The following is a 12,483-nucleotide window of genomic DNA, read 5'->3' as shown; positions in this document are numbered from 1 at the left end:
CGTGGACTGGCTTTTTCCGAAAGAGGAGACGAGGCGGACAGAGTGGATTGGCTTTTTCCGAAAGAGGAGAAGAGGCAGAGCGAGTGGGTTGGCTTTTTCCGAAAAAGGAGAAGAGGCAGAGAGCGTGGATTGGCTTTTTCCGAAAGAGAAGACGAGGCGGAGAGAGTGGATCGTGCACGTGAAGCCAGAGGGTTGTTTTTTTTCCGGAAGAGGAGACGAGGCGGAGAGAGTGGATTGTGCGCGTGAAACAAAATCAAGCAGTCAAAGAAGAAACGGAGCAGCAACGCTCAAGCAAAAAGGAGAAGATTGGAGGTAAACATTTTTACTTTTGCTTGCAATTGACAAGTCAAGAATCCTGAGGGATCCTGTACAATCATTGTGGAAATGAGACAAAGGGATATTTCCTCGCTTAGAGTCGGCTATAAATAGTATAATGCCGCGGATGGCAGGGTAATGTGGCCTACCGGCGCACTGTCAAGTAATCGTTCCCCATATCCACTAGGGAGGGCAGTTTAATTATTCTTCAAAAGGGCTCTTATTTAGTATTACAATGAAGGTAGGAATTTATCATAACTACCAGGATAAATCGTTTGGGCGCGAGTCTTGTTGAGGTCCGGGGTCACCGCGATCAGAGTCGGCCGAGTTGCTGTCCGATTCCGAGGCCGCACGGTCAAACCAGTGAGCCACATTCACTGATTGCTTCGCAACGGCCATAGGTTCATACATATATGGTTTCACCTCTCGATATTCAATTTGGAGAGTTCCTACTTCAAAATCGCTATCAGACATTTTACACAACCTCTCAGGACCAAAGTCCGTACACGTGTGCTCAGTTCGCAGGTAAACACAGAGCTGCTCCTGGTCTGTTTGGCTTAAATGACGTCACGACGACGGTCCCCTGGCGGTGAAGGATGTTAAACCTTCGGAAATTGGGCAAAACAGTATATTTTAACCGTTTTATTCGATTTTAGGGTGCAAATTAGACACTAAGAAGATTGAATTTGCTTTTTGGGTCGTTCTTCTAGACAATAAAGTTGATATTCTACGTTTCACCTCGGACCATTGCCTATGACCTTTAAAGGAACAGTCCACTGTACTTCCATAATGAAATATGCTCTTATCTGAATTGAGACGAGCTGCTCCGTACCTCTCCGAGCTTTGCGCGACCTCCCAGTCAGTCAGACGCGCTGTTACTCCTGTTAGCAATGTAGCTAGGGTCAGTATGGCCAATGGTATTTTTTGGGGCTGTAGTTAGATGCGACCAAACTCTTCCGCGTTTTTCCTGTTTACATAGGTTTATATGACCAGTGATATGAAACAAGTTCAGTTACACAAATTGAAACGTGGCGATTTTCTATGCTATGGAAAGTCCGCACTATAATGACAGGCGTACTAACACCTTCTGCGCGCTTCGGCAGTGCATTGATACGGAGCTCAGATATCAATGCGCTGTCGAAGTGCGCAGAAGGTGTTAGTACGCCTGTCATTATAGTGCGGACTTTCCATAGCATAGAAAATCGTCACATTTCAATTTGTGTAACTGAACTTGTTTCATATCACTGGTCATATAAACCTATGTAAACAGGAAAAACGCGGAAGAGTTTGGTCGCATCTAACTACAGCCCCAAAAAATACCATTGGCCATACTGACCCTAGCTACATTGCTAACAGGAGTAACAGCGCGTCTGACTGACTGGGAGGTCGCGCAAAGCTCGGAGAGGTACGGAGCAGCTCGTCTCAATTCAGATAAGAGCATATTTCATTATGGAAGTACGGTGGACTGTTCCTTTAAGGGAGTGCATTATAAGCACTATCAAAGCCTTTTTTAATACACACTATCAATTATTTTATATGTGCGGCAAGATCGAGATATAAACAAACCATAATTTATTTAAGGGAGTGCATTATAACCACTATCAAAGCCTTTTTTATAGGCACTATCAATTATTTTATATCAAGATATAAACACTCGCACTGTTAATGAGGCTCACCTGCACATGATCAAGAGGCATCAGCGTGCCTATATAAAGACTGAGAAAACGCATGTTTTCTCATATCTGGATATCATCTCCTATCTCGCACTTGCCAAGGATATCTGGCAAGCGCGAGTATAGATTTTCTATGCAATTCGGTCTAATAAAAACGATCTCTCTCCACGAGCGGCCCCAGCCAAACGCGCCTGAAGTCGACACTTGATGATTCCCATCGTTTCCGGTTTTGTTTTCATTTTGCAAAAATGTGCTTTGCTTCGGTCGAACATCCATCGAGAATTCCTCCTTTTTTCAAACAAACAAATACCTGAAATATAAAATAATTTGATAGGGCGTATGAAAACGGCTTGGACGAAACGACCTGTATCCCTCTCTCCTGTCAATAACAGCAACAATATCCAATCATGAGCATCTGAGAGCTCATGTATGAGGAAGAGGGCAGATACTGATTTCCTCAGAGTGTATTACGCTGCTTAGTGCTGCAGCATGGGCAGTAGTTCAAAAAGACATGATGAGCTGGCTTAAGAGGAAGCACAAAGCACATATGAGCTTTGAATCTCCACGGTTAGTCATTTTTGTGTGTTAGGAGAGCTGGCGGGTGTGTAGGACCTGGGAAATGAGTGACAAACAAAAACAAGTTACAACCCTTCAAGTTCAAAGACACGCGGTTCGGTTAACATGGGGCAGCCGTGGTCTGAAGGTTGGGCTGAAGTGTCGTTGAGCAAGGCACCTAACCCCTAACTGCTCCCTGGGCGCTGTAGTATTGAGGTTTTTCACCTGACGTCACAGGGTCATGTGACGCCCCGGTGTCCGCCATTTTGAAGGTCAAGCTAGCTAATGTCAACAACATCATAGCTGGTATGTTACTGTAGCAATGTTTACGTTCAGTCATTTGGATGACTGTTAAAACCTTTCAGTCTCAAGTTTTTCCTTTACTGTATTTACTAGTTTACTGTAATTATGATCCGGCAGCTATTTACACCGGATCCAGTGTAAATAGCTGCCGGAGCGCGCTCCGGCTTGCTCCCCCTCAAATTAAGCAGCGCGCTCTGGCTTGCTCCCCCTCAAATTAAGCAGCGCGCTCTGGCTTGCTCCCCCTCAAATTAAGCAGCGCGCTCCGGCTTGCTCCCGGAGTGCTCCGGCCGAGGTTCCGGAGCGCGCTCCGGCTTGCTCCCCCTCAAATTAAGCAGCACGCTCCAGCAGCTATTTACACTGGATCCGGTGTAAATAGCTGCCGGATCATAATTACAGTAAACTAGTAAATACAGTAAAGGGAAAAACTTGAGACTGAAAGGTTTTAACAGTCATCCAAATGACTGAACGTAAACATTGCTACAATAACATACTAGCTATGATGTTCTTGACATTAGCTAGTGCTAACAGCTAGCTGCTAGTACACTGCTACAACACAGACACCGACCCTAATAATACAGTTCTTGGTCATTGCCTGGTAACAGCAAATTTATAACGGGCCATGTCTCAACAGACTAAGAAGTTATTTCAGTGACATTTAATAACATTTTGTTTATCCTGAGGACCGAAAGTAAATGAAAATGTGAACAAACCTTAGCTGTAATAAGATGGCGACCACCGGCTCCAGGGACGACCCACTGAGGTACAGTAGGCATGTTACCCAGCCTGACACAAAATATTTGTAGGCATCCAAACTCTTATACGCTTTCAGATCAATACCTGTGTATGGCGATGGGTTTTTAACGACATAGGTATACAGATCATGTGGGCCGAAGTCAGGTAAAGACGAGGGCTTCGTGTACTTCCGTACGTCAGTGAACAATCCTGGTGGAAGCAGGTAAATGTCGTTCTCTAAGCCTGCTAACCTCAATTTTTGCAAATACCTCTCCCTCTGCTCGCCCTGTAAATGCCCTATGTCGCTGGATAGTGAAGGTGTTTTCTGCATCTCGCTGCTTTTTCTTTTATGTTTTTCGTTTGTCACCTTCCTCGCATTCAAACTGATTCGAGCCGTGACATCCAAAATGGCAGCCTCACATGACTTGGTCACGTGGGTGAAATACCTCAATAGCTGCCCACTGCTCTGGGTATGTGTGTGTGCGCTCATTGCTCACTTGTGTGTGTTCACTGCTTCAGATGGGTTAATGCAGAGGAGGAATTTCACTGTGCTCAAGTCTGTGCTTGAGTGTACATGTGATAAATAAAAGCTTCTTGTCTTGTCCCTGGGCTTCGACATGCTACACAGTCTGTAAGGGCTGATGACCGTACCTTTGATGACTCGAAGCACAGTGTGAGGTTGATCTAGCGAGATGGCTATACCCAGAGCCTTCAAAAAGTTCTTCTCATGAAGCAGATTGGACAACTCCTGCTGCCTGAAATGAAGAGTTAAAATCTTTTAAAGGAGAACTGAAGGCAAATTTATCATCATCACAATTCTCTCATTTTATTAAATATTGGAATGCATTTTTGATAACCATTTTGTCGCTGCTATAGCAAGTTATGAGTGTTTGAAATATGCTCTGTAATACATCAGTCCATATGTCAAAGCAACGGGCGTAAATGAGATTCGTTGAGACCTGTGCGAGGCATCGTAAAACGGAAGTAAAACGTACAGCGGAAATCAAAGTGACCGACATCTGCCAACATTATCAAAAGACGCGCGCGCCCTCTTTCGAATGCTGACGTAATCAAGCTGGAAGTTTTGCTTGTTTTGATAGCGATCAGGAATAGGGTGCATCAATTGCCCCCTAAAAATGAAAAGTTCCTCCGATCTTGATGCATTTTTGTTTTTATGTTCCTTTTGGTAAGAAAACACACTGGGTGAAATATTTTGACAAAATTCAAAAGTTTAATGGTGGCACCAGGAGCTCAAAGTTATGGAAAAAGCTGCTATTTTATGACTTTTATGACAAAATTTCGATCGCTTTTCATGAAACATTATGGCACCTTATAGAGTATACCAAATATCTTAGATACACATTTTTAGTCCATATTCTAAATATATTATCAAGCACAGTTTGAGTTTTAGCTGTTCATTGAATCATTGTTCAACTACTTTTAAACAATACAAATGTATTATGAATCACATTAATGCTTCTCGATCCCTTGCAAAGGTTCTTAACATGATCTCTGGGTCACAAGAAATCAATAAATGGAGTCCAACATTGTGATTCAAACCTTACGCGAAAACATAAAATAAGCGTTTTTTGGCAAAAAATGAACCTCATGGTGCCACCATTAGACTTTTGAATATGGTCAAAAATTTTTACAGGATGTCTTTATTGGTGAAAAGGAACACCCAAACAAAAATGCATCAGATTTTATGAAAGTGAGGGCAACTGATGCACCCTAATCAGGAAAGTTTGAAAAAAGTAGGCAGTAATCGTCATTTAAACTCGTTTTTGTGCAATATTTCATTTGGAAAACAGTTTTCAAAATGGCGGCGCTGACACTTCACGTTTCGAAGTCTTGCACAAGTCTGTGAAGATTGCACGGATAAGCGACGCCTGCCATGGACCAAACCAACTCGATTCAACGTGGCTAAAAACCGAATAGGCCGATAAGGATAATATTTAACTGCAATTAGTTGCCAATACGAGTCATAATATAAGGTTACTAAAACCGAAAACGTAATCGAATAACACGTTAATTAAGAAATAAAGCAAGTTTAAAAATAACTTCAGTTCCCCTTTAAAGCCACGCTGATTATCAAAGACCTCAAAAGCCATGTCTCTGAGACTAAGCTGCTCTACAACCTGTATAAAACGACATAACTCCTTTGAACCACTAATAAGAAAATGTGTTATGTAAGCACAAATAAACACTTAAAATCCAGGCTATTTTATACCCCAGATCAGTTGGGGTGTTTGTTTGACTCCGATTTGTGCTGACTGGACGACTGGCAAAGAACTGAAGAGTCCGCTCACACTCCGTTCCCCTCAATTCCCCGTGCCAACCGCCAACTCGGATTGCAGTGTGTAACGTAACTCCAGCCTAAAACTGACCTGCTTGTAAAACAGCTCGAACACTGAGCGTTATGAATACTCCTGCACGGACAGCAACATACTGTTCGCTATAGTATCATTCTAAAGGCCTCTGCATGCTCTTGCGACAAGGCTTTCGCAGACAGCTTTTCGCAGACAGTTGTAATTTATCGTTGAGCGGGGAGTAATAGGCGTGCGCGATGTTATTCACCGGCACAACGCAAGGGGGCGCGAAGTCGCTAGGAGTAGTTGGTGGGTGTGGTTAGTGGAGTGTTTATCCTCCGGTTACTTATAATGACTAGAACTTTTTTTTTTTTTATAATGACTAGAACTGGAGTCGTATAGATGTCCGTACTTCCTCACTTCCTCGATCAACTGCTCTTCGTGCTGCTCCATCTTCGCTCGTGTTTTTAAAAATGCCGGTCGTGAAAACAAACCAAACCGGGAAAGTAGGGAAGCGGAAGTGCGTGTACAGCGGATGTAGAGTGGACCAATCAGAGCCCTCTTGTCTGCGACGCTGTCTGTGAGGCTTCTGCGGTAGTCACAATTTTTGGGAGGTGCGCGCAGAGCGTCTGCGAAGGTAGGGGGGCTACGCAGACACTGTCTGCGACGCTATCTGCGAGGACTGGGTTGTCAGCATAAATTGGCCTTAAGAACGCAAAATATTTCAGATACAGAACATTTACATTGTTCGGACTGCAACATAAGCACGGTGAAGCCCATAGAGGAATCTTACTTCAGAATCTGATCCTCTTGCTTTGCCTGTTCCTCTGCTCGCTCTTCCTCAGTGACATCCTGGAAGGAGACAGACAGATTAGAGAAATCCCATGACTCATTTTCCACTTGATGCACATATTTAGCTCATTGTACTTTCCAGTTAAATTGTACAGGGTTCACACACTTTCTTAAACATCAAATTCAAGGACTTTTCAAGGACATTCAAGGCCTAATTCCATCAAATTCAAGGACCCAACACAGTATAGTTTGAGAGACGGATCAAGGTTAATTACTGTTACAACGCTGAGAATATTTATAATGAGAACTAGCAGGCTTTACAAAAGCTCACAGTCAACAATTAAACAGAGAGAGAGACTTGAATGTGTCAAGACTTCTCTATTGCACTGTTACAGTGATGGCAGACCATGTGGTCTCTTGCCTTCTCTAACACAGCACAGCAAAACAGTGTGTAAGCTGAGCGATAAAGTAAACTGCTTGTTTATTTCATTAGCACCAGTTTCACAACACAAACACATTTTTGATGAACATGACCATTAGGGTGGTCGCGAAATGTATGGGAAATTTTTTTTTTTTTACCAAAACATTCCGACCACCCTACCATTTTTTTTTTACATAGGCTAAAAGAAGGCAACAAGCAAAATTTCAGAAAAATTGGTTAATATTTAGAGGTGCCACACGAGGTTGCAAATCGGGTTAAGCCATTAACATTAGTTGGTGCGTAGACTGTTGCAGAGAAGATCTCAAACCCCCAAAAAGTCACAGTTCTAGAGGGAATATGCCACTTCTATGAAAAAGAAGAGGCAGGAAGAGTTTATGGACCCTTTTCACGTGACGTCACGACAAACGCGGCCGCCATTTTGGACGTGTACTACCAGTAGTTTACCACAGCCAACACTGAGGAACGGCAGCAAAGAAAGTGTTTATTTTCAGCAAGACTTCCATCATGCCACTATATTGTTGTGCACCTGGATGTAGTAACCATCAACAAACAAGGCAAGGGTTATCATTTTATCGGATCCCGGTAGATGCTGACCGACGGAGAAGATGGATAGCGGCATACCAACGCTTGTGTAGTGACCACTTTGTTGGAGGTAAGACGAATAAAATTAGCCAGAAAAGGCATTACATTGCTGTTAACATTCTGTGGCGGCGAGTGTGTAACCAAATAGGCTAAAATAACCCATTGTAACCTCTGTTCTTCTGTAGTAGCTATTAGCTAGCGTTGTGTTCCTTTGCTGTTGGTAGACTGTAGGACAGATCAGAGGCAGTGTCCTACAAACAGCGCTTAATTTGAGGGGGAGCAAGCCGGAGCGCGCTCCGGAACCTCGGGCGTTGGCTCCGGCAGCTATTTACACTGGATCCGGTGATCCAACACCTCTTTTGACTATGTAACAAAAAATAATAATAATAATAATAATAATAATTAAATTAAAAAATGCAAGTTTATTTAGTGTTAATGTCTGATTTTGATATCTGTCTTGTTGGTGATTTCTCTCATGAAACGACATCCACAAAATATCTGCAGATGAACTTAATTTGCAGTGTTATTACAAAACATGCCCAGAAGTGCAGCGCAGAGCCCCCCTCCCCTCTCCTCTTTTTTTCCACTCCGGAGCCGCTCATCCTCTGCGCTCCGGGACCTCCCACTTTACAAATTAAGCACTGCCTACAAATAAGTGTTCAAAATAAGAGGAACATGTATTTGTCTCTTAAATCCAGGCCGTTCCCTGTAATCTGTCACAACGGTTGGAGAAAGTAATGGCAAATAGTGAGTGCACAAACCGTAGAAGGTAAACTGTACACAGCGCCAGGGCAGTGTGATGGTATGTCTACTTTTAGATTGTGTTAGCTTATCAATGAACACACTCGTCACTCGACGAGTTTCACGTCTTTACGACGGATACTTAAATGTGTGTTAGGTATTATTGTTGCAGTCTAAGCAGTCATTGTAGCAGCTAGATGAGCGAGAACCGAAAGGGTCTGTGCCATAAACCGTTATTTCTGTACGGCGTTGCTAATGTGTCGTTACTGTTGTTATTTCTCCCTCTGCTCGCCCTGTAAATGCCCTACGTCGCTGGATAGCGAAGGTGTTTTCTGCATCTCGCTCCTTTTTCTTGTATGTTCTCCGTTTGTCGCCTTCCTCGCATTCAAACCAATTCGAGCCGAAGTCTGCTACATGTCCAAAATGGTGGTCGCGTTTACGAAGGTCACGTGACTGAAAAGGGTCTATAGACTGATAGAAGGTTAACTTTCATGCACTAAGGGATTCTTAAACAATGAGCACTGATCGTAATATGCTGATGAAGTTGTGAATGTTTTTCTTTCTATGTTTTTCAGATGGCCAGCAACAGTAATACAAGTAGTACCGGTGGTGCAAAGCACAAAACCAGAAAGGACAATTATGTTTGGTTAATTGGTCCCACTTCCAAGGAACTGTCTGGGAGAAAGCTTCCTTCTGCTAGGGAAGTCCTTAGTGTGTTCTTTTATCTCCACAAGATACCAGAATACCGAAGGGTTTAGAAAATCACAGACAAGTAATAGCTATTGTTACTTTGAACACAGGAAGTTATATTACTGTATTGTTTGTATTAATATGAAACGGTTAATAAGCCACATTATTTTATATTGTGTCTTGAGGGAAAACTTTAATGGCTTTGTGGCGCCTCTAAACATTGTTCAATCTTAACCAAATTTCGCACAAAAACTTCTTTTAGGCAATGTAAAAAAAAGGTAAGGTGGTCGTAACAAAATCCTAAAAAAAAAAAATTTGGGGACCACCCTAATGACCATGGCCAAATGAGTAGACAAATAAATGCCACCTGCCTCAAGAAAGTGTGACAGTCACCATCACATGTGCATGAGTGACTGAAGTCAAATGATGCAGGTTAAACAGCGGCAAGACAGCTAACGTTAAGCAAACTTTGTGGATGTAACTCTGTATTGTAGAGCTTGACAAAGGTTTGCCAAAGTTAATTCCAAGCCCATGTGGTTATATCAGCTAATGATGAATGACGGTACTTGATGCAGTGCTGTCTGAGGGTCTTCAATTTCTATTTTTGCACAAAATATATAAATTCAAGGACTTTCAGTGACCCATGTCTATTTATGTATATTTTCAAAAACTTTCAAGGCCTTGATTTTTTTTTTCTCAAATTCACAAACTTTCAAGGATTTCAAGGACCCATGGGAACCATGATTATATTAATTGCGTTCTTTGAACTAGTGGTGTGTCGTTCACGAACGAACCGTTCTTTTTGAACGAGTCTTCGAAGTGAACGACTAGAACTAGTTCGCGCTGCCTCTCGTTCTCGGTCGTTCGCGAATCAGCAGTCTCTGCTCGCTGGCAGCAGGGCGGTCGCTGAATCTCGGTCATTGGCGAATCAGCAGGATCTGTTCAGTAGCAGAAGGGCGTCCAACTTGCATTTTGATCTGTGCAGAGCAGCGCCACTTTACTTCTTTAAGGGCTATCTGAGCCCTATTATCAGAGCGTTGACACATGCCAGGTCTTTAGTTTACAATTTAGAGCTCTCACTCAGCAATACATTTCAGTTCACAGCGAACGAGCTCAGCAGTTCGCGAACGAACGAACAGCCAGCAGCCAGCCTGCCTGCTGCCATACTGGGCTGGGCGCATAGCAACGGTTTCCATGACTGTGATAAACAATGAAGAACGTGGCTCTGGAGATCGCGGCATACCGTGTTCGTTTTTTTAATGTTAATGCAATTTGTAATAAAGTGGTTTGTTCTTTGTAATGAGCGTTGCTGTTGAATATGAGCAAAATGGGTGTTACTTAATGGGTTTAAAGGAGGTCTCTTGCTCGAACAGCTGGAAAAGGTCTCGCTAGACGTGACGTCAATCGAATGTTCGTGCATAACAACCGTTTCCATGTCCATGACCAGGCCAAACAATGAATGATCATGAATGCAGCAGAGAGACATCGCAGGCTACTGTTCGCTGAATACGATGACTTGTAAAGTTGTTTATTCTCTGAAATGAGTGTTGCTGTTAAATAAGCAATTTTTTTTTTTGCTTAATGGGTTTGAGAGAACAACTGCATAGCCGGCAGACCATGGCTCTACTAAAATAAATATAATAAATATAAAAACAGCTTTATTCTCATCTACATTTAATTAACTTTCAGAGCTTTGTTTATGTAGTCTTTTTCAGATAATGCTAGGATAATGTTTTTCTTCCATCTTTTTCTCAAGCACATTGTAATGTATGAAAATCTATTGTGGATGGCACCTCTGCCGCCTCTCGTTCACTCAAGATGAACTAAACTTCGGACGACAGCCATTGTTGTGCCGCTTTGGTGTGACGTCATCAAAATGAACGAGTGAACGAACTGAACGAACGAATTTCTTTGCTGAACTGACCGACATGAACGAACTGGCGGAAATGAATCGCCATGTCCCAGCAATACTTTGAACCTTGTTAACGTCATCGGTCCACATCAGAGTTTATTTACTAATACTATTGTCTAAAATTCCCTTTGAATTACTTCCCTATAAAGAACTCATACAAGCTCGTCAGGACCCAAATTCTTAGTTCAAGACCAAAGTGCTGCAATGCATCATCTATTTCCAATGTTTTACTAATTAAACAAGATAACCACATTCTTCAGTAGTTAGTCAGTAATCCAGTCCCTGCCTTTATGCACATCTCTGTTTTTTTTGTCCTCCTTTAACCCTCTGGGGTCTGAGGGTATTTTCTGGCACTCTAATGATTTTGGTATGCTCTGATTTGGTTGTCAATTTCAACAAATCCTAGCAGTATTTTCAAAGTCACATGACTTTTTTGTATTCAAAACAAGTTCAGGTACAATAATATCTATGTGGTATGTATGTCATGATTGTACTTTAAAAAAAAATAACATAAATGAAGATGTTGTAAAAAGCAGCTTTAGAACTGTTGGAATGTGTGAAAAACCATGACCTTACCCATTGTGACGAACCGTTTTGATCACTTGAGGTGATTCTGTTCAGTCTTAGGAACGGATCAAGCACAAAAACTTAAACCTGCTCCATTGATTTGGACAATTAACTGGCCGTCAAAAAATGTATGTCCTATTGTTTTGGGATAAAGGGTTGGCAGTAGGACGGGTATTAAATGAGAAGAGTAAAAATTTCATTCCATTCAATGAGAAGAGTGAAAATCCCTCCCACTGCCAACTCTTAATCTCATCAGATTAACTCTTAATCCCCATCAGGTCAAGTAGTCAAAACAGCTCGTCACAATGGGTAAGGTCATGTTTTTTCATATATTCCAACACAGTTCTAAAGCTGCTTTTTATAACAGCTTCATTTATCTGGTATTTGACTTGATTTTGGTATTTGACTCTCTTCAGTGTGTCTTGAAATGAACTCTTGTACTATTTTACTCAGTTCAGAGCCACAACCTACTGTTAAACAATTACTCTGACTCCAAATTTTACTCTCTAAACTCCAAAATAAAGCAAAACAAACCATTTTTGATGAAAATAACTCTGGAAAAACCGCTCTACCATTTTTCCTGTGTATACACTACATCAACCGATCTGCTCATCAGAAATAGAAGAAATATTTACGCTTACTCGAGTTGAGTTGAAGTTTAAAACCCCCCCCCCCCCCCACACACACACAGGTAGTCGTTGACTTACGACTGCGTTTGGTTACGACTGATCGGCTGTAAACCGATCTGGTCGTAAGTCGGCCTATGTTAAATGAACGTAAGTATATTGTGATGTGTAATGATATTGTAATCATCTTAAAGTCTTATTTTATCAACATTTTCTTATTTCATTACCTCGGCTCATTATTTGG

The 12,483-nt window shown here is 42.0% G+C and overlaps 1 protein-coding gene across 1 annotated transcript in view; it reads right to left on the bottom strand.

Annotated features, from left to right (window-relative positions):
* tbl3 (transducin beta like 3) overlaps nt 1–12,483 on the bottom strand; it is a 98,765-nt gene that overhangs the window by 33,570 nt on the left and 52,712 nt on the right. The window contains exons 18-19 of the mRNA XM_060901722.1: nt 6,681–6,739; nt 4,230–4,333 (exon numbers count right to left, since the gene is read on the bottom strand). Coding sequence (XP_060757705.1) covers nt 4,230–4,333; nt 6,681–6,739 — 163 coding nt within the window. The remainder of the gene's footprint in view (nt 1–4,229; nt 4,334–6,680; nt 6,740–12,483) is intronic.

The sequence above is a fragment of the Neoarius graeffei genome, chromosome 20, assembly GCF_027579695.1.
Source record: "Neoarius graeffei isolate fNeoGra1 chromosome 20, fNeoGra1.pri, whole genome shotgun sequence".
Classification (NCBI taxonomy): domain Eukaryota; kingdom Metazoa; phylum Chordata; class Actinopteri; order Siluriformes; family Ariidae; genus Neoarius; species Neoarius graeffei.
The sequence above is the reverse complement of the archived record's forward strand: the minus strand, read 5'-3'. Positions and strand labels throughout refer to the sequence as shown.